General features: G+C 40.3%; 1 protein-coding gene across 1 annotated transcript in view; it reads left to right on the top strand.

Annotated features, from left to right (window-relative positions):
* LOC126252834 (guanine nucleotide-binding protein subunit alpha homolog) overlaps positions 1-14,085 on the top strand; it is a 68,480-nt gene extending 54,395 nt beyond the window's left edge. The window contains exon 4 of the mRNA XM_049953775.1: positions 9,033-14,085. Within this exon, the coding sequence (XP_049809732.1) occupies positions 9,033-9,390 (358 nt within the window). The 3' untranslated portion in view covers positions 9,391-14,085. The remainder of the gene's footprint in view (positions 1-9,032) is intronic.
* Positions 14,086-23,102: the final 9,017 nt, after the last annotated feature.

Below are 23,102 nucleotides of genomic sequence, written 5' to 3'. Positions count from 1 at the left end.
GCACAGAGGCTTTCCGGCAGTCATTCTTCCCTCAAACCATACGCGACTGGAACAGGAAAGGGAGGTAATGACATTGGCACGTAAAGTGCCCTCCGCCACACATCGTAGGGTGGCTTGCAGAGTATAAATGTAGATGTAGATGTATGTTCTCCTTTGGGGAACATGTCTGGGATATTTTTAGGAATGTGTTCTGAAGTTTCGATAGCCTTCCAGCTTGCCTTCAGACCAGTCCCTCATCTGTTCTTTCTTTCTTTCTTCCTTCGTTCTTCATCTCCTACCCTTCCTCCACTTCAGCATTTGAGGTTTCTTCGTGACTGCGTAATGCATAATTCCCAGCACTGGGTCGACAGGTAGGGTTTGCATGTATCCCCTGGTACAGTCCAGGCCCAGGGAGGGGTAACTGCCTGAGCTGTTACTTTCCCAGATTGCCAGTTGGTCCCTTTTGTCAGGAGTATGGGAGCTATGACTTCAGGTGTGAAAAATCACCTAAGGCAGGTGAGCCTCCTTCTGAGTGGATGGGGGGGGGGGGGGGGGGTAGTTAGGAGCACACCTTCATCTGAGTCTGTCTGTCAGGCTAAAGATTCATAGACACTCCCAGGTGCACCTTGATTCCTCATGGTATCACACACCAAAGGAGGTCAGTCCTTTGTTACAGTTAATTCATGTATTGTTCAGAAAAGTGTTGATGCACTTGCAGCCCAGTGAACTACTCTTGTGTACGTAATGGAACTTAGCGAGATCAGTTGTGATGGCCAAGCCCAACAACTGCTTACAGCTTCACTCCTCCATGGCTATCCTGCTCACGTCAAGGCCCACCAAACGCTGAATTCCTCGGGTGGTGTCATTTACACTGGGGTGCTTGATGGGCTGATGAGGTAGAAATCCAAACTTGTAACTCTGATCAGGGATTCACTGCAGTATAACGGGTAATAAAAAGGTTGATGCAACCTCAGTGCCCACACTCACTCGTTTTCTCACATTTGATTGAGTAATGCTTCAACCAACGATCAAAGCAGGCTATGAAGTCATTATGGTCCAACCATATATCCCAAACGCACTGCGTTGCTACCAGTGTCAACATTACAACCACACTCACATGTCCTCTCAAAATGGCCAAATGTGTTGTTGTGGTAGGGATGCTCATGGGGGGCGATTGCCCACCGCCTCCTCACCGCTGTATCAATTGTAATAGCGACCATGCCACCTCATCCTGTGAATGTCCCTTGTATCTTAATGAGCAGGCAGTCCAGATCGGGGTGAAGAAAAAAAGTATATTACCCTGTCGCTCGCAAGTTATTGGCTAATCGAAAGCCTTTCATCTTACCATCTGGCACTTACAGTACCGTTCCTGGTATGCCTCAGTCCATGAAGGATATGGTCGTGCATACTTGTACTTGCGACCTCCAGTTCAGCATTGCAGTTGTAAAATCACCCAGTATCTCAATAGCCATCCCCATGTCCTCCTCTTCCTACTCCTACTGCTGCACAACAAGCCACCAAATGTTCGCCCCTGGTGGCGAAATTACCTGCTACACAACTAGCAGGCCGGAAAGGACAGAAAGTCTACTCCAGTGAAAACTTTTTACATCCTTCCAGCTGACAGACATCTGAGTCTTCATCTGTCCATCTGCAAAGGCTCTAAGAAATCAATCAAAGGCAAATGGTCTTCTCTTTCCCAGACTAGGAGATCATCTTCAATGGTGTCGCCAAATGATACTCTTTACCCAGCCAACTCAGTTTCACTAGTCTGTACTGCCTACCGTTTTTCTGCTCTGGAATCCCCAGACTGACTCATGTAGTATGCCAATGCCTCAGTAGATCTCGTGGAACAGGATCCTCCAGCCTCTGTGCCCTGTAGTAGTGAGTCTTTGAAGGCTGGCACTTGGCAGCTGCCAAGGTAAATTCTCTTTATTTATTCTCTCCTTCCCATTCCCCTTTCTGACTCTTCTGCAATGGAACATTTGCGGCATTAGATCCAACAAGGAGAAATTACAGCTGCTCATGAAATCACAGCATCCACTTGTTTTCTGCCTCCAAGAAACAAAATTACGTCTTCACGACCACATTGACACCTCTCGCATTTTCTTCCAGCACACTTTGACCTTGTGGGGGAGTCATAGCCATATCATCTCAATGAACACTCGGCTGCAAGCTGTTGCAGTCAGCATTATCCTTCCTTGCTTCACCTTTTCTGTTTGCAATGTCTGCATCCCTCCATCCTTCAGTGTCACCAAGGCAGACTTCCTCCAGCTTGTTGGTCAACTCCATCACCCCTTTTTCTGCTCAGTGACTTTAATGCACTCTTCCGGTATGTTTCCAAGAGGTTTCCTTTTGGCTGACCTCAGTCAACTCAACCTCATCAACCTTAACACTGGAGCACCCACATTTCTTTCAGACTCCACACACACCTGTCCCCATCTGAACCTCTCATTTTGCACTGCCCAGCTTGCCCATCATCTCGAGTGGTCTGTTCTCTGTGACGTGTGCTCAAGTGACCATTTCTTGCGTGCTATCCGTTTGCTGACTCCTATCCCACCTGCGTGTACACCCAGCTGTTAGTTTTCTAAGGCCAACTGGAGGCTTTACTCCTCCTTGGTGATCTTTGACAAACAACATTTCCCCACTTGTGATGACCATGTAGAGTACCTTATGAACATTATCCTTACTGCCACAGAACATTCCATACTTCGCACTTCATCCTTGCCGCTCCGTATCTTGTTCACCCAGTGGACTCAGGCATGCACGCAGAGATGTGCTCTCCGCATTTCTAACCATCATCCTACAATGGCAAACTGTATTCATCATCAACAGTTGCGTGTGCAGTGTCTTCGCATTCTTTGGGATAGCAAAATAGCTAGCTTCATTCACTAATTCCTTCAACAGTTTCACTCCCACTTCCGTTGTGTAGGGCAATCTCCAGTCAGCTCTCTGGGACCAAGGTCCATTTCCTGATTCCCGGCCTAACCTTAGCAGATGATGTCATTGTGGACCCTATTGCTATCTCCAACACCTCATGCTACTATTCTGTGGAGATTTTGAACTCTACCCACTATCTCCCCATCTCCCTCCCTCGGAAACGAGTGGAGGCGGCTCGGGCGATACCCTTACCCTCTGAGTCATGAATCCTACAACATCGTCTTTATTATGAGCAAGCTAGATCATGCTCTCACTTCATCCTGATCTTCTGCCTGCCGCAGGGCCGGATGATGTTCATATTCAGATGTTGCAGCACATATGTCGTTCAGGCAAGCAATGTCTCATTCATACAAACAATCTCATTTGGGCAGATGGCATGTTTCCCAGACACTGGCATGAAGCCACTGTCACATCTATACATAAGCCCGGTAAGGACAAAAACCTTCCTTCTAGCTACTGCACTATTTCTCCCATGAGCTACACTATGTGATCAAAAGTATCCGAACACATGGCTGAAAATGACTTAAAAGTTGGTGGTACCCTCCATTGGTAATGCTGGAATTCAAAATGGTGTTGGCCCATCCTTAGCCTTGATGACAGCTTCCACTCTCTCAAGCATACGTTCAATCAGGTGCTGGAAGGTTTCTTGGGGAATGGCAGCCCATTCTTCATGGAGTGCCGCACTGAGGATAGAAATCGATGTATGTTGGTGAGGCCTGGCATGAAGACCTCGTTCCAAAACATCCCAAAGGTGTTCTATAGGATTCAGGTCAGGACTATGTGCGGGCCAGTCCATTACAGGAATGTTACTGTCGTGTAACCACTCTGCCACAGGCTGTGCATTGCTGTGATAGTGCCATGCAAAACAACAAGGAATGCAAGCCCCTTCCATGAAAACCACCACTACACCATAACACCACCATGTCTGAATTTTACTGTTGGCACTACACACAGTGGCAGATGACGTTCAGCGGGCATTCGCCATACCCACACCCTACCATCAGATCGTCACATTGTGTACTGTGATTCATCACCCCACGCAAGGTTTGTTCAGTGTTCAATCATCCAATGTTTATGCTCCTTATACCAAGCAAGGCATCGTTTGGCATTTGCCGGTTTGATGTGTGGCTTATGAGCAGCTGCTCGACCATAAAATCCAAGTTTTCTCACTTTCTGCCTAACTGACATAGTACTTGCAGTGGATCCTGATGCAGTTTGGAATTCCTGTGTGATGGTCTGGATAGATGTCTGCCTAATAGACTTTACGACCCTCTTCAACTGTAGGCAGTCTCTGTCAGTCAGCAGATGAGATCGGTCTGTAAGCTTTTGTGCTGTACATGTTCCTTCGTGTTTCCACTTCACTATCACGTCGGAAATGGTGGACCTAGGGATGTTTAGGAGTGTGGAAATCTCGCGTACAGACGTATGACACAAGTGACACGCAGTCACCTGACCAACGTTCGAAGTCCGTGAGTTTTGTGGAGCACCCATTCTGTGTTGGTCCTTCTACATGTCTTATCTGGCTGCATACTATAGGTGGTCCCTTAGTGACCGTCTCCTAAGCACTACTTCCTAGGGAGTTCATTGGACCACCCTGTTCCGTTTGTACCAACTCCATGTCTGTTCCAAACTAAACTGAGTGTTTTGTTCATTCATCCACATGTCCATCCATCTTACACAGTCTTTATGCAATCCACCATTGTGGAACCCGTTTGGCCACTGGCCCCTTCTTCACTAGCCCAATTGAAAGGCTGTATGCAGAAGCTGCTGAACTACCACTGTCATACTGGTGTGATGTTCTCCTCAGCCAATATACATGCCTTTTGTCTGCCATGCCCAACCACCCATGCTACACCTCCTTTTTCGATTACTCACTTGACCGCCTCAGTATAGGCTGCAGCCTTCTTCTCTGTTACTTCCCACAGTTAGCTTTCGGCTCCTGCTCCTGCAACTTAACTGCATGGTACCTGCCACATTCCCAACGGGTGTGAACCCTTCACCACCTTGGCTTCATACGGTGGCCTATGTCCATCTTGGACTTCATTTGCTTCCTAAGGACTCTACTCTGGATCCAGTCTATCGCTGTAAGTGTCTCAACCTTCACACGCAACTTAGCAATAGCTCCTTTGTGTATACTGATGGCTCTAAGACTGACTGTGGTGTTGGGTGTGCCTTCGTCACTGACACTGACCCATTTTCGGTTTTGGCTTCCAGAAAACTGCTCAATATATGCAGTAGAGATCTTCGTCCTCTATCACGCCGCCTGGTATATCCAGTGACACAGGCTTTTTAATTGTGTTGTATACTCTGCCCAGTGCCCTTCAGATCCTGTGTGTGCTGTACACAGTCCATCCCTTAGTGCAACAGGTTCAAGAAAGCTTCCACTTGCTCGCTGTTGAGGGAGCTGCTCTGATGTTCACCTGGGTTCCTGGCCACATTGATCTGATGGGAAATGAGGCTGCTGCCAAAGTTGCAGTCCTTGCCCCTTGGCCTGCTAACTCTTCCATTCCTTCAGATGATCCCCATGTTGCCGTCTGTCAGCAGGTGGTGTCACTTTGGCATCACCGCTAGTCTCCTCTTCATGGGAACAAGCTTCAGGGAATTAAACCTTTCCCAGCGAATTAGCTGACCACCTCTCGCCACAAGGAGACCATTTTAGCTTCATTGTGTATTGGACACAGTCTTTGTAGCCATTGCCATTTATTAAATGGTGATCCACACTAGTTCGTGCTCATTGTCATTTGCCATTTCCTGACTGAATGCTTTTTTTTTAACTGCTTACTTTCTAGTGTATGTTTGCTGTGTGATCTATTGGCTGTTATAGTGAACAACATGTGGGCGCTGATCGTATTTTACTTGTTATCCATCAAAGTGATATGGTAAAGGACATTTAATCTTTGGTTTGGGACCTCTGTTGTCTCTACAGTGTATTTTGTGAACCTTTCACCAAGAGGAAGTCCTTGTTCTTAGCTCTTATTTCCTTCCGTCAGTTGGGCTTAACTTTTAGTCTCTTTTTAACTTCCTTTTTGTATTAGTGTTCTAAGGTTGATATGTGGGCACTCAAAACAAAAACAAAATCAATGAAGACTTGTCCAATGGTGCATAAAACGTGATTCATCTGAAAAGGCCTACTGTCGCCACTCAGTGGAAGTCCAGTCGCAGATTGGAATGCAAATTCCTGCCTTTGTCGTTGATGAACAGCTGTCAACAAGACTGCCTTAACTAGATGCCTGCTGCAGAGGCCCTTACGCAGCTGTGGCCCCTAAATGGTTTTTGAGGAGACACTGTTGGTACTCTTTTGTTCGCTTGGAGAATCAGTTACTCGGCAGTTGCATCTTTTGCCCCATACACATCTCTGCAGCCATCGTTCACCTGTCATCTATGGCTTGCAGTACACCACAGTAGCCTCTATGCTGGTTCGGGATAGGCCATCAGTATACTTTAACCACAGTGGCTCATGAACACTTTGCAAACTTAGCCATTTTGGAAATGCTTTCACCTTTGGCCCGAAAGCCACTGATTGTGCCCTCTTGGATGTCAGTTACATGGCTGGATAAAAAATAATGGAAACACGGTTATAATTCAAATCACATTTTGTCAGGTGTTCTCTGTTACATGCCTTCAGTATAATCGCACTGCATCTCGATCACCTTCTTCCGCACAAATGGAAGGCATCGTACATCTTTGGCACATCCATCTCTGACGACATCTTGCAAGATCTCCCAATGGCAGGGATGATGTCTTTTTTTGTGTTATATAGTGTGTGCCACGTAGAGGTTCCTTCATTTTGGCAAACATCCCATAATCGTACAGACTCATATTGGGTGAATATGCTGGATGTTCCATAATCTCCCACCCCTACGAATGCAGGAGCTTCTGCGTGGGATTCGTCATGTGGCATCATGCACTGTCTTAAAGTACGATGGAATGCAGTTCCAGAAGGCAACGTTTTGCACTCCGAGCACCTGCCACATCAATCATGAACCACACATATAGTTAGCATTTCCTAAACATATTGTTAGGGCCTTTGAACTGGCCTTCCATGCTTTCAGACAGTACACACAGTAACTGACTCAAATACAGCTGCCAGCAACCGTGCGACCACTACGGTCGCAGGTTCGAATCCTGCCTCGGGCATGGATGTGTGTGATGTCCTTAGGTTGGTTAGGTTTAAGTAGTTCTAAGTTCTAGGGGACTGATGGTCTCAGATGTTAAGTCCCATAGTGCTCAGAGCCATTTGAACAGCCGCCAGCTCTCACTGCACTACTTCAGCTGACCTTCTACTATCAGCTACAGACAGCATGCATGCCATGTGACACACATCCTTTGTGTGACGACAGTGTTGTCATCAGTTTTTATACAATCCATGTAAGCCACTGCATTTCTGTATTGTGATGACGACTGCACTGTTTTCTTCATCCTCCCGACATGTTTTATACCCTCCACTGCTAGTACTGCCATCTGTAAGTGGTTATTGCACATTGATGTCGAACGTAGGTGGTGGTCACATTAATGGGACTGGACTGTTTATAAAAGAGCAATGTTCACAGTGTTTAAATCACTGTGAAGTTAGACCTGTTTAGTATTAGTAATTGCCTACAGGAATGGTTTTATTAACTTTTAATGTTGTTTTACTTTTTGTTGTGTTTGTTTATATATTAAGTTGACATATCTATTCATCCACAGATTATTTTACAGTGATATTACCCAGCTAACTAAAACTTGTAATGAGTGTAGCACAGTATCTGATTTATCTAATGTCTTGGCAATCTAAATTAATAAACTGCTATCCCAGTTCATGTTCCCCAGTCCCAGTGGTAGGTTGCCTGTAATGTTTTCCAGGGGAAACAAACCATAATTTTTCATTATTTTATATAATTATTGACTGAATTAAAAACATTTGAATGCTATCATAATGAGCTCGTTAGGAGTATAATCTTACGTTAAACTTTCAACACAGTAATTCAAGTATTAAGGTTAGACACCATGTACGTGTCTTGAGGCAGACTATATTCATCCTGTATTTGAGAATGAGAGCACTCGGTGACTTCCAACAAACTTCATGTTTAATACCAAACCTTTTCAAAACTTTTTTTCCCTGACAGCCCACACAGAATAATGAAAGGAAAAGTGTGTAATGCATTTTCCCTGTTCATGCAGTAAAACTTCAGCGTTAGGAATGATGCTTTAATTTGTTAATTCTATACAACTGAATCTATTTTCAGCTCATTTTGCATACAGCCTCCACGTATGTCACTGAATGTACTTGCAAAATTATGTCATTGTATTCAGGAGATATGGTGTCACGAAAGTGGTATGCTTTTTATACACCGATTTTTAAGAATGGGGGGGGGGGGGATTACTGGTACCTATGAAAACTATAGAACATTCTTTAACTACCCCAATGCTACAGCTACCCATCCCTGAAACAATTTCTCAGTGATTTCCATGTTATGCAGAACGACATTGCTTTCCAAGAGGAGTGTGGAGCATCTTACGTTACCCGTGGAAATTTTCCTTTCAGTGGCTAACCCATCCTTCTTGTCCAATATATAAATCAGTCTGTTGTTACATTTGTTTTTCCCCTTGTTTCTTTCTTTTTTAATTTCTTATCTTTCTGTAAATTATGTCATCACAATTTCATCTCCACCTTCTCTTGCATGCAGTTTACCACAAGTCTGATCTGGAATCTATGCTGTGTATTTGTGATTACCTTATCATCTAATGTAGCCACATTTTACAGATATACTAAAAATGCTCATACCAATATCATGTGTAACATACATCATTCTTTGACACGCAGTTGGGTGACGCTGTGACAAAATGTCCTGAAGGAAATATTGCAAGAACCTTTGTCTGGGCTTAGAGTAAAAGATAGTTGTAACAAAAATTCTTTTTTGTGACATCTGTACTGTTGTCACTATTTCAGTTTTGAGTAAAAATCTTAACTAATATAATCTGTTAAATTTTTGAAACGACATGACTTGAATTTGTTGTGTGATGTTTCTTGGCAGTGTTAATTTATACACGATTCATTTATATTTTTGCTACACTTAAATATAGATCTTCAGTGAATGTTTGTCACTAATTCAGATTTAATTTTTCTCCTTTTGCAGGAAAACAAATAGGTTGGAAGAATCTCGAAACATTTTTGATACAATTGTTAACAATGTTGTATTTCGTGGTGTCTCAATCATTTTATTCATGAATAAAACAGATTTGTTAATTGAAAAACTGAAGTCCAGAAAAACGGACATTAGAAAACATTTTCCACAGTATGTAGGAGACCCACACAATTTGGTTAGTGTACAGACATTTATTCTAAACATGTTTTCTAATGTGAAACGTGATCCAAGGAAGCCACTTTTTCATCATTTTACAACAGCTGTTGACACTGAAAACATCAAGGTTGTGTTTAATGCCGTAAAGGATACAATCCTACATAGAAATTTGGAATCTCTTATGCTCCACTGAAACTTAGTTTTTATCAGGGAGCACAGTATGAGTTTCTGCACTGTATATTCATTATGGGACTACTTTATATTGTATATTGAAGCATTAAAAATGTTCATATTTTTTTGATGTTGGAAAGAAACAGTCTAAGCAAGTGTTGTTACATACATTAAAAACAAAGTGCCTTACTAAGTGCTGTCATAAAAGAACATTTCTGTACTGAATTATTGTAGAAGGTTTTCATAACATGTTTTGTAATATTTTTAAACTTACAACATACTATTTTTGAGAATCTCCTTACTGGAGTATGTAAGAATCTTCGTTTAGCTCATGAATATCTTATTTTGTGAGCTTAACGATAACTTTCAAAGACCAAAGCTTAAGCCAAAAATTGTAAACATTAAATGGCTAGTGTAAATTATCAGAACTAACATCTGTATCGATAACCAGTTCTGTTGTGATGCCTTTTAATATGACTACTTGACAGGAAATAGCATTTAACTTATTTACGAAATGGTCTTAATTAGTGCCTTTAGAGACAGTGAACCTGTTCACATGGACTCATGATATGCCTTACTTTTCAGCACTAGAATTAAATGTAACCATTATAATCTAGGTTGTCATCTCTTTGTCAGTTGTGTCAAATTTTATTATTTTTGTAATATTAAGTGTGTTTTATGGAGATCAGCTCAAAGAAATGTGTTCAAAGATCTGGTTTCTAACAGATAATACTGATTTTTATCTGAGCTAGTGTTCAAGTAGTTTTACTCCTCTGTGCTAAATTAGAATTCAGAAATACATACTAAATTAAAAGAATTGAACTAAATGGCTGAATTTATTCCACATTTGAAACTTAATATTGAAATTGTTTTTGTTTCGCTCAGTTAAATTGTATCCTAAAAAAATGAATTTTAATACTGTATCACGGGATAATAATTTTCTATTTGAAATGTCTTGTTTCTAAATGTTACAATTGTTGGCATTTATTTTCTAGTTTCATACAATCTATTTTTGATAGCAGGTGGTTTAAATGCCACCTTTTGTCGCTTTTATGACTACATTATTATTATTATTGTTATTTGTAAGATATTTTTGTAGATAGTTCCTGAATGTAACAGTAGTTGTACTGCAGTACCAAAATGTTTTACACCATAGTGAAAGGGGAAACTGTGAAAATTGAGAAGTAAAGATCAAGAAGGTAGATAAGCATTGTTAGGAAATCTGAAAGTAATGTCTAGTATAGGATTGAAGCAAATGAAAAACTAACAAGCATTCATCTTTATTCAGTGTGCATTTAATTCCTCTGATAATTTGTTTCAGACTAGGAATCCGGCTGGACTATCCTTGTTTTAGTAAGTTATCAGATCCCTCTGGTCACTTTCAAGAAAAATTACGGCTCACCAAAAGCTTATAGTTCAAATCAATTAAAAAATTTTCCTTCCACATTCATCATAAACCATCCCTGGAATAGACTGAACTGACATTGAGGAAAACATTCCATGTTCAATGCATTTACTTGGACATTCTGTAATGAATGTGTAAGAAATATTTTCCACTTTGTTGGGATGGTAACTTTTACACATTGTTGTAATTTCTGACTGGAGCAAATGTAGAAACAGATTAGTTTATTTGCACAACACTGAATAACCAATTTAAGCCTCAAGAAATTTAAATAATGGCAATTCAGATTAGTAAATATACCTAATCGTGCATCCCTGTTGTGGTACTAAATGGTGCCTTAAATGAGTGGCAGGTAAAAGCAGGTGACTGAGTTTTTCACCTGTTTAATTCATAGAACACTCGAAACTGTCATCTCGTCCACCATAGACATATGCCCAATTTTGAAGTATGTCACATCTGAGCCCATTGTGATGTCAGACATTTATGGTAAGCTGCTTGTTTGGCAATAATGAAATACCATTTTCAGTACATATAACATGCCATTTGTAATTATGTACCCAAGTAAGAGACTAATTAATCTTTGAAATTTATAGTAGAACGCTGACATTGTTTCATTATAATTGATTTTCATTTTTTTTTTTTTAATTTGATGCACATTTCATCAGATAACTTAGTCAAGGTCAGTACATACCAATTAATAATGTAGGTATTTTTGGTAATGCTGCTTAAACATTTCATTACCATATGTCACTTTCTTGAGAGCATCAATTATGATATGTAGTATTTTTTGATCCATTCTCAAATCATTGAATACTCCTCATTTGCTGTTAAGATAAATTGTATTTTTACATGCATTTGTTAAAATAATTTATACATTTGATATTCAGGTTGAAGTGACTTTCCCATGTTTTAAATGAAGTTGTTAATTCCCAGATTCCAAGAGATGCTGTTTGTGTATAGGGGAGGGGCTTTGTGAATGTGTCTAATATAGTGTTCTAGAAATGGAAATATATGTACTGAGATATAAGTAATTAAACTTATTGTTATATCACTTTTTGTTGTATCGCCTTTATGTTCCACTGTGCGTATTTTGCTTCTGAGACAGTTACAAATATTGTATTCTAAAACCATTCCTAATGTCATCGTAATGAAGGATAACATAATTTTGTAATGACTGTATTGCAGTTAAAAATAAATGTTGTTGATTACTTATCTACATAGTTATTTATAGGGTTTCAGGTGCTTCATAATTTGGAACCAGAAAGTTAAGGACAGAGACCCATTAATTCCAATGCACAATTGTTTACAAATGATGTCTTCCTGTGTTAAAAGTATTATTGCTGAAAATGTAGATAATGGCAGCATGCATAAAAATTTACTAATAATTATGTCTTCCACTTGCCGGTGTATCTTACTGATCAGACATATGGCATTCATCCAGAATTCAAAATTTACAAGGATTTTTTTGCTGTCAACCAGTGTATTGATGGAGCACATATAAAGCCTTTCATCTTCTGTTAGGATTTTTTAATCATTGTACAATAAATGTGAAAATATAGTACATTACTGCCATAAATGAAGATTTATGACCAATAATTTTGGAGAATATGAATTATTCACATGTTTGTTACTTTTCAGTATATTTTCCATTCAAATTTCTGAATGTGCTGTATCAATTTGTGTCTATTTGTGATGCACATGGGTCTTAAGTGGAATGTTGCATTCATAAAGTAAATATAACATGCTGTTGAAATCTGATGCATTCTTACACTTCACAAATAATAAGACTGATTTTAGGTATAAAGTTAATATTAAGCTACCATTGTGTATGTAAAGTTTTAACTTTCTAATGTCAGTTATGTGTAAGACACTGCTACTGTAGTGGTGGTATTACAGTTAAATGTAAGAATTTAAGAGATATTTTAAAATAATTGTGTTAATGTTAGAATTATTACTGACTGCCTTATAATTAATATCAGGACTACCACAGTGTTTCTACACTTAACTTTCAAGAACAGTTTAACTTTGTTCATTGAATTAGTGTCAGTATCTATGTGTCCTGGACAAAAGAATTGTTACATAGTATGTGCATTGTTTCTGTTATTATCTTTAGGGTTGGTTGTTTTCATCCGACTAAAAGCATCCAAGTTACACAAATTACATAAATAATATGTGTTTCTTTGTGTGACTCAGCAATATACATAAACTATTAATCCTTGCCTGTGCATTTTGTTTACACATTGTCTGTGTAAGTGTGTTTTCTGAAGTGAGTTGGTTGATAGAGTAAGCTTGAAAGTGTGTTCAATTAATTTGCCTTACAGTGTTAACCTCTTAATTCATGAATTCATTATTCTGTCCCCTGCCCTTCTGTGTGTGTGTGTGTGTGTATGTGTGTGTGTGTGTGTGTGTTCACATTTGTCCAAAAAGAGTTCGCCTCAAATATAAATGCTCAGTGCACTGAAAGCTTCCTTCACTTTCTGTGCATGTTATAGATTCATGTGTACAGTGTAAGAATTGTACATATAACTTTCCACTAAATATGGTATTTATGTGTAAATAGTGTAAAAATTATGTAAATTACATTTTCATTTATTATTGGTCATTCATTTAGGTTGACAATTGCATTATGCCTGAAAACATGTAAGCTTTGGGATGTTAAGGCTTAGGCTGAAATTTAGGAAGGAATTGAAATGCCTTCATCTGAAATGTATAAATCTGGGAGCCCATAAAGCAGAGAATTTTGTGTTTGTCAACACCTTATAGTGGTATGTAATGATTCTATTTTATATTTTGTACACAATTTATATGTATTTAAAATGTTACTTTAGTTATTCCAAGAGATGTTGCACAGCTATTTTACTGCATTTTGAGCATAATATAGTGAACAGTTTTTGCCAGTGCCTTGTCTTCCAGTTATTTATAAGAAATGATAATTAACCCTTCAAAAATTTGTGCGCTTTGTTCAAAATTGTTAGAGTTCTTGTAATGTGTGCTGAGATTTTTTTTGCACACCAGGAAGTAGTAAATTCTCTTACTTAGCAATAATAATAAATTTTGTTTTACTCTTCATGGTGCTCTTTGGTTAGTGTGATGTTTGCTTGGTGTTAAGAACAAAGTTCAAATGTATCATTCATGGGCTTTAACTTAGGTAAATGTCTAGCCCTTACGAGAAAAAGTACACAAGTTTAATTTTTCAGTGATTGTATTTATATTATTTGAACACATTGTTTCATGATGTATTTGTCATGCATTTGTTTATTGTCAATCATGTGACTGTTATAAAATTTAAGACTATGTTGTTACACAATATAATGTTTTGCCTGTTTGAAAGAAATATGATGTGCAGTTTTATTTCAATTAGTAGTAAAATCTCATTGCACCATGTCCTGAAAGAAAAAAAATTATAAACATTTTAAATGAAGCTTCTTCCTACAGGCAACTGTTCAAAATCTGTAAGAACCAGCATCATCCTATAGCAGTTCAGAATATTCGCGTGTGATAGCGCAATGAAGATTAGCTTATACAAAATATGACTGAAACAATACATGTGAAAAATATTTCAATTAGGAAAGTGGCAAAAATGTATCTGAGTGTTCCTTTAAGTCTCTGAAAAAGCCCAGTTGGAAAGAGTACTGTAAAAAGATATCAAGATGCATGACAGTGTCTCATATATTCAGTGAAATGCAAGATATATGTGCCCTTAGAAATGGCATGAGCAACTGGTTAGAAGATTTTTCTAATAAGATTTCTCCAACAGCAATATAAAGAGGAAGTCAAACGTACAGGGTATTTATTAATTGACACAGTCATTTCACCAAAACTGTCTGTGTCACATAGGATGCCGTCAGGGTAAGCCAGTTGTCTGATGCAGCAATTGAACTAGTCTTATATTTGTAGCCCGGGTAAGTCAACGAGATGTGCCAGCTTAGAATTAAATATTTCTAATGCTGCAGTGTGGAAGGTATTATGAAATGCCTGTCGTTCAGAAGTTGTTGCGTATCTCCGTAGGAATATGCTGACTTGGGTTGAATGGGATGGAGCAGTATCTTGGCCACCACAATCATCTGATTTAACCCCAGTGGTCTTCTGTGTAAGGCATTATGTTAAAGACAAGTGTGTTTGTACCTCCAGATCAGGGAAACGATGAACTGCCGCAGCGGATAAACAAGCTATACATCAAGATTTCCCTTGTAGGATTTGGCAGGAAACTGATTACAGATAAGACAGTGTTGTATCAAACATCCCTGTAAGTTGTTTACTTTTTCCACAGTTACTAAAGGTTTGTTTTGTAAAACTAATTTTTAAATGGATTGTGTATACCCCCATACATGGATGCCCCAGAAATTTATCCAGGGGGTGGGAGGCAAGAGCCTAAAATTGACAATTTTGATACAAATGAGTTTGTCAGTTTTGAGACAAGTCATGCCACAAAAAGTTAAATGTTTTAGATCATACAAAAATCACTTTTACCACAGAGATATAGTGGTTATCCACTCACTCCTACAACTGTGTGAGAATTCTGCAATGAATAAACACTCTGTACTTCAGTTTCTGGGGGGGGTGGGGGGGCGGCGGCATGTCCCACCTCTTTGCTCTCCCCCACCCCACCCCACCCCACCCCACCCCCCCCCCTCCACCAATCACTCGCCTCCTCTCTCTTAGTTAGAAATGTCACAAAGGATCAACAAACAGGTCATCAAAAATGTGTCTGTTTGGAACCTTTTACAAAAGAATTGGGTGAAGCCTGAAATAACTCAGTGTGTCATTAAACTGTGCTAAGCAGTTAAGCAAATTGCCCATTACCAGAGAATTCTGTTAGAACATTTTAATGAAATTTAGTTATAAGACAACACACTATTTGAATGGACCACATATGTAATTACTCTGATATCCAATCTGGGTAAAGACCAAAGCCTTGCTTAATTATATCAACCATTAACATTGGCTTCGTCTGTGATTTAGACATTTGGATGCATAATAAAACTGCCTCAAGTGAGGGGTAGAACACAAGATCTGTTCCCAACTATACAAAACCTTTCCAGTCCTTTTCCTTCATCCTCTTCCTTCCCCTTCAACCCTTATGCCGGAAGGAGGAGCCACTGGCTCAGAAAGCTTGCACTCATAAAACCCTTTTTTATCATGTGTGTGTTTGTTCTCCTGCCACTGCTTGGTGAGCAGATTTTTTCCTATCCAATTATATTATGTTGTCAACAACTACAGAATTTTGTTTTTGAAAAGGGGAACATTTTCACATTGGATGTCAAAATTGCCTTTGCTATTCAAGGTTTACTACTACTCTGGTCCTGGATGTAGGAAGTGCATATGACATAGCAGATGCATCACTGTTTCTAAGTCTACTTTGGCTAACATATTTATCTTCGAGGGCTTTACCAGATATCACACCAGTGCTCTGTCTTGTAAAGTGAGCACATAATGAATTATATGAACCCTGATTTATAGTAAGAGGACCTCGAAAGGCGAAATCTTGAGCCACCTCCTATACATCATGTTCGTTACTGATTTAGATCAGCAGTTTAGCCTGACTGTAAACGGCATCTATAGATTGGATGTAGAAATCTAAAAAATGAGCATTGCAGCAAAAATCAAAGTTGCCATTAACTACCGCAAACACTCTAAGCCGCATAATTTAAGAATCATTTTTTATCTTTACCAGACAATGCTTGATGTATGGCTCATGCAGACTTTATCCTGGCCCTTTTCTGTTTAATGTGAAAATTTTGATGAAATTAGTGGGACTCTGCCTGGACAACAGGCTTAGTTGACAATGACAAATAAAGTACCCTTGCTCCAAGTTTGAGAAAGCATGTTAGTCATGTACAGTGGGGCATGGAATGAAATGTTATGATTGCTGAATGCTGTCATACAGTCTCTCCTTATCTATGGATGTTTTATCTATAGAAATGCCCCACAATATGTACTATACTATGCTTAAAATTGACTGACACATGCAGTGTTGTTGGTGTGCAGCCCGCCACACTTCTCAAGGTGCTGCACTTACCTGCAACATGGTGAGCATGTGGCGCCCAAATCATTGCTACGATTGGATGGCGGCTGTCTCACGCTGCTTGGCTTATTGAAACATCAGTCACAAAGTAGTTTTAATCAGAACATAATGAAGCTTGATATTAAGTCCCAAGACCTTTTAGGATCCATCAAATAATTAGCGACGAATACTGTTTTAGTGGAATCCAGAGAAATTCTGCTTGCCATAAAATGTGAATTTCTAGAATTCCTGCTGCAAAGAGACTCTGCTGTTACACATCAGCTTGTTGAAAAGCTAAAACAGCTTTTAGAAGTAAAAATAGTATTTTAATCGTGAAAGAAAAAAAAAACGCTAGTGAAGATACATCTTTTTAAGTGTCTTCAGCAGCCTGTATGAAGTCTGTCTTTCAGCCTGATATATTTTACTCGCCAGATCATCTAAACCAGTCAAGGTCCCTCTGGCTAACATGAATTTATGGATTACATAGCAAGTAAATGGTCAAAGTTTACACAGATCTATAGAAGCAGATCTAAATGGTATGCAGATGGACATGAAATGCAGGAGTTGTTCTTTTCTTCTGCATGATCAGGCTCAGTGGACCGCATGCTGCTACAAGTTTCCTCCTCCATTGTATTCTGTCCATTGCTGCTATCCGCCATCTGCCCATGTGCTTGGTTTAAATAATCATGAAGGCCATCCCTCCAACACCTCTTGGGTCTCCCTGGGGATCCCTTTCCTGTAGGTGTGAAATCCAGCAGCTTCCGAGGCCATCTGTGATCTTCCATCCCGGCCACATGGCCGGCCCACTGCATTTGTTTGGCTTTGAAGTTCCTGCTATGTTGGGCTGCTGGTATAGTTCCTCAAGCTCTTGGTTGTGTCTGATCCTCCATTCTCCTGTGTCTGCACCCAGAACCAGACAAAAGATTTTTCAAAGCACTTTTATCTTAAAAATGAGGAGCTTGTGGAAGTCCTGTTTCTGAATAGAGGAGCTTGTGGAAGTCTTGGTTCTGGATACTTCATGTCTCACAGCCATATAGAACAACAGGCTGGATCAGGGTTTTGTATAGTCGAATCTTGAACTGTCTGGAGATATATCTGGACCGAAGCAGTTGTGCTAGGACGTGGCAAGATTGGTTTCCAGCTTATATTCTGGCATTGATCTCCACTTCACATGACGAGTTATCAGTGAAAAGTGCCTTTAGATATTTAAATTCATGCACTCCCTTGTACGACTGGCCTCCCACCAGCAGTGATTGTAGATGACCAGAAGTCTGACTTTGACCACATGTCGTAATGAGGTACTCTTGTTTTTTGTAATTTGTTTATGATTAGCCCAAATTTGCTTGCAGCCTCCTTTAGTGCTCTGGTCATTTGCTCCAACTCCTCTCCAGACCTAGAGGGTAAACAGATGTTGTCTGCATAGGCTAAGTATGTCAGTCTCTTTCCTTTGATTTCAGTCCCTTCGTTCCCTTGGAAGGTCTCACATACGATCTTCTCAAGGGCAAAGTTGAACAGGATAGGAGACAAACCATCTCCTTGCCTGAGCGCTGCCACAATTTCAAATTCCTCACTTTAGGCGATTTCCCATCTTCACCTTTGCATGTGTTTCACTCAGACAGATCTTTATCAGATTGATGAGTTTCTCTGCCATGCCAAACTCCCTTAAACAGCTGAGGAGGCTCTTGCAATGTATACAATCATAGGCCTTCTTAAAATCAATGAAAAATATGCAAATCTTTACCATATTCACCCAATTTCTCAGTGAGCTGCCGCAGATTGAAAAAGTGATTTACTGTTGACCGCCCTGGCCGGAAACCTCCCTGGTACTCCAAAATCACCGATTCTGCCACTGGCTGGATTCTATTTATGAGTCAATTAGACAGGATCTTATAGCAGACATTAAGCAGGGTGATTCCTCAATAGTTGTCACATTTCAGTTTGTCGCCCTTCTTATATATTGGACAAATCGGAGCTGTTTTCCATTCTGCTGGTAGTTCTTCTTTGGTCCATTTTACCTGCATCAGTCAGTGTATTCTTTCTGCAGGTTTCTCTCCCCCTGCCAGGATCATTTCAGCCTGTATTCCATCTTCACCTGGACTCTTATTCTGCTTAAGGTGTGTGATTCTGGTTTTTATCTCATCCAGGGTAGGTGGAGGATAATCTGCATCGGCTGTAATTGGGTACTGGAAATGAAACGGCAGTTCAGGTTCATCACAATTTAGCAACTGTCGAAAATACTCTTTCCATCTCTAGCTATCTTGCTATCGTTCGTCATGATCTTATCACAGGAATGTTAGACAAATTTCTGCTTGGCCTGTTGACCTTTGCAGAGGTACTTCACCTTCGGACACATTTTCCCAGCCTTTTGTCCTCTGAAGTCTGTTTCTGCTTCAATGATGATATCCCTTATATTTCCTCTTTGCTCTTCTCAGAGTTGCTTGTGTAGTCTTTCAGACCACCTCAAATTGAGCTTTGCCCTGTGCCAGATTTCTCCCCTACAGCAACTAGTTCCTGGCTTCCTTCCTCCTTTCCAGAGCATCTGCACATTCCTTTCCAAACCAGATCTTCTTGCCCACTGTGTTTCCCATAAGTGTTTCCTTTGCTGTATCCCTAACTGAGCTCTGTATGTTTCCCCACATTAGTTCAAGGTCCTGATTCGCGTCCATTTCACTGAGTGCTTCAAAGCGGTTACTAAGTTGTACCTGGTATTCGGTCGTCATTGCTTCATCTTTTAGTTTCTCCACATGGTACCATTGAACTCTTTTTAACTTAGGCCCTGTTCTTCCTTTACACTGCACATGTAAAAAGGCCTCTGACCAGGAAATGACCACTCCCACCTTTGGCACCCTGTGCTGTCTCAACATCTAACACCCATCTCTTGGCTTGTAGATCAATGATAGCATGGTCTATTTGATTTATAGTTATCCCATCTGGTGACACCCAGTTTCCCTTATGTATGTTTTTCCACTGGAAGTTAGTGCTGGAGATGAACAACCCTGATGATGTAGCGAAGCTGATGAATCTCACCCCATTGTCATTGCTTAGGTCGTGCAGACTGTGCCTTCCTGGTGTGTCTTGGAATATTTGTTCTTTCCCACCTTGGCATTCATTTCACCAAGAAGGATCCTTAGGTGTCCATTTGGTATAGTGTCCATAACTGCCTCTATCTGTGCATAGAACTAGTCTTTTACTTCACTTTTGCTGTCTTCTGTGGGAGCATGATAGTTCACAAAAGCTGCCTTAACATGCTTTACGTCCACTGTTGGAAACAGATATTCTTGGGTTGACTGACACACACTCTGAAACATTAGTGGCCAAAGTCTTACTGGCCCAGAAACCAGTGTCTAACAGATGAACTTGTTTGCAGGCTCCATACAAAATAGTACAGCTTTCAACATCTATGCTGCCAGCATCCTCCCACCGGATTTCTTGCAGTGAAACTAGGTCTAGTTTGTACCTCTGAATTTCTTTGACAACACTGATTGCAGCTCCTGTCTTGTACTGACTCCTTACATTCCACGTTCCAAATCGTATACCGTTTCTTTGCCTTTGACGTCATCTAGTATTATCAGTAATGTTCCAAGGCTTACTTGTAGTCTTGAAAGCACGTTTCTCTCTCTCTCTCTCTCTCTCTCTCTCTCTCTCTCTCTCTCTTTTATGAAGAGAGGTTGCTAGCCTCTTGTTCAACCTGCAGTGTTACCCTCACAGCATACAGGATTGCTGACTTTCCTTAAGGGGTGGGCTCCCCTCAGGAGTTAGGTTAGAGATAGGAATAAGAAAATTGGAAAGGCACCCTCTGGCCTCGAAACCTAATATTGATGGGCTCAAAAAAGCAAGAGTTGGCCAAGGGAGGCCAACAGGGAAGGAGAAACAAGGAGCCAGACAAAAGTAAGTGGAAGCAATGTCAGACTCAGCTCAGGGCCCCACAGATGCCACCCACGTTACTTCTAGATGGAGTCCCCTGGGGGGAGAAATGCAGAATTTAGTTATGCAATTTGTCCTGCATCAGGAATTATTGATAATTTTTTTAAACTGCAAGGAGCAAGTATATATGGGGTGAACCCAAACTCAAGTGACAAAATCTTGGGGGTAGTTTAGCGATATTCTCTGACTTTTCGTGTAAGGTCTCTGCTGGCTTATTATAGAGCAATAATGTAATCATAATTTATTTGGTTTGTTATCCAGTTATCTTTTTTTTACCTTCACAACAGTAAAAAAGCCTTAATATGGAATCACAAAAATGTAGAACACGGAAGACAGTAACCCTGAGATTGATGCAAAAGTACTTGAATGTGATTTCTGTTGCTGCAGAAACAGCTCAATATAGTATTGTTGTGCTGCTCTTCAATTGCATTAATTGGACCCATACATCCATACATGAGGTATGAGTTAGCCAACAATTCAACATAATATTACTTGTACTGTTGTGTGTCACTGTTAATCAACAGCTAAAACTGCCAGAAAGACAAATGTGAAACAAGAGTTGAGTAGCACTGAATGCAAGCTTAAGGGCGAGGAGTAAAGTGGTATTACTGGTATCAACAGCAAGAACTGTGAGCGAATGGAACATGTTGTATCCAAACAAGACATACAACACATACTGTCAACATGTCCACTGTTGAACAGATATTTACAGTGCAGTACAGATAAAAGGATAAATGGGAGTAAGAAATCCGCAAAATGGAATTACTCTACAGGTAGCCATTGGAGACCGCTGGTTCCTTACGCCAAAATACTCAGACAATATCTCTGAACAACCCCTTTATAGATAATTGCATCATCTGCGAGAAGTCTGGGATTAATATTAAAACTGCCAGCCATGTCATTAGTATGCAACACAGTCAGCAAGAGTCCCAACACACTTCCTGATGTTACTTCTACATCTGTCGGTGAGTTCTACATCTGTCGATGACCCTCCATCCGAGATAACATGCAGTGTGCTACATACCAATATTTCCTCAGTCCAGTGACAAATAATGATTGGTATCACACGATACCCCCATGAACCTTGCAGATGTATGATTGCTTTCATGCTTCAGATATGCAGAGAGCCATTTGACAGGTACAACTATAATGTTGGGGTAAGTGTGGAGAGATCATACTAACCTATGGTTTCTGGATAGGGGCAGCAATCTTTTCAGTAGTTACGAGGGTATCGTAGAATATTTTAGATGTCAAATAGTTCACCATTCAGATCTGGAGGCAGAGACTACTCAGGAGGATCTTTTCATAAGGAAAAACAAAGCTGGCACCCTGTTGGGCAGTGTGTCAAATGTTAGATCCTTTAATTGCATTGGTAGGCTAGAAAATTTATAAAGGGAAATGGATAGGCTGAAGTTAGATACATAAGGATGGTTTGAAAAGTTTCCAACCTAAAAAAAAGATATATTTTCTTCAGATTTATTTTTATTCTTCAACATAATCTTCCTGCGAGTCTATATGCTTCCCCCAGTGATTCTTCCGTCTCTTTAACCCATCTAAATAATAATTAGTGTCTTTCTCTGCAAAATTGTTGCTTACAAAGGTGATGGACTCTTCATTCGGTGAAAATTTCTGCCCTCCAAACTCATCTTTTAGCAAAGGGAACAAATATGAAGTCGTGGGGCTAGATCTGGTGATTAAGGGCAGCAGTCAAGAAGCTTAAATCACAATTCTTGATTTTTTTGCCATGGCAACTGCTGAGGTACAAGACAACACGTTATCTTGGTGAAATAATTTTTTTTTTTTTTCGTTTGCAAATGGGACCAATTTCTCCTCAATTTCAGCTTGTCAAGTAATGTCACTTAGTATGATACTGTAATACTATTGTCTTTTTTCTCCAGCACCATTTGGTAAACTCGAGCAGTGTTATCAGTGGGCACAGTTTGTGGCCATCCCGAACTCCGGAGATGGGAACTTGCCCTTCAATATATTCTCTCTTCCCGTTACCCACCAGGCCTCAACCTCCACTAATTTCAAGTTGCCGGCCCTCGTACATCACCTGTCATTCAACAACATCTTTGCCTCTGTACTTCCGCCTCGACTGACATCTCTGGCCAACCTCTTAGCATTAACATATGTCTGCCTGTATCTGTATATGTGCGGATGGATGTGTGTGTGTGTGCAAGTGTATACCTGTCCGTTTTTTCCCCCCCAAGGTAAGTATTTCCGCTCCCGGGGTTGGAATGACTCCTTACTCTCTCCCTTAAAACCCACATCCTTTAGTCTTTCCCTCTCCTTCCCTCTTTCCTTATGAAGCAACCTTGGGTTGCGAAAGCTTGAAATTTGTGTGTGTGTTTGTGTGTTTTTTATTGTGTCTATCTACCAGCGCTTGCTCGTTTGGTAAGTC

The sequence above is a fragment of the Schistocerca nitens genome, chromosome 4 (assembly GCF_023898315.1).
Source record: "Schistocerca nitens isolate TAMUIC-IGC-003100 chromosome 4, iqSchNite1.1, whole genome shotgun sequence".
NCBI classification, from domain to species: Eukaryota; Metazoa; Arthropoda; class Insecta; order Orthoptera; family Acrididae; genus Schistocerca; species Schistocerca nitens.
The sequence above is the reverse complement of the archived record's forward strand: the minus strand, read 5'-3'. Positions and strand labels throughout refer to the sequence as shown.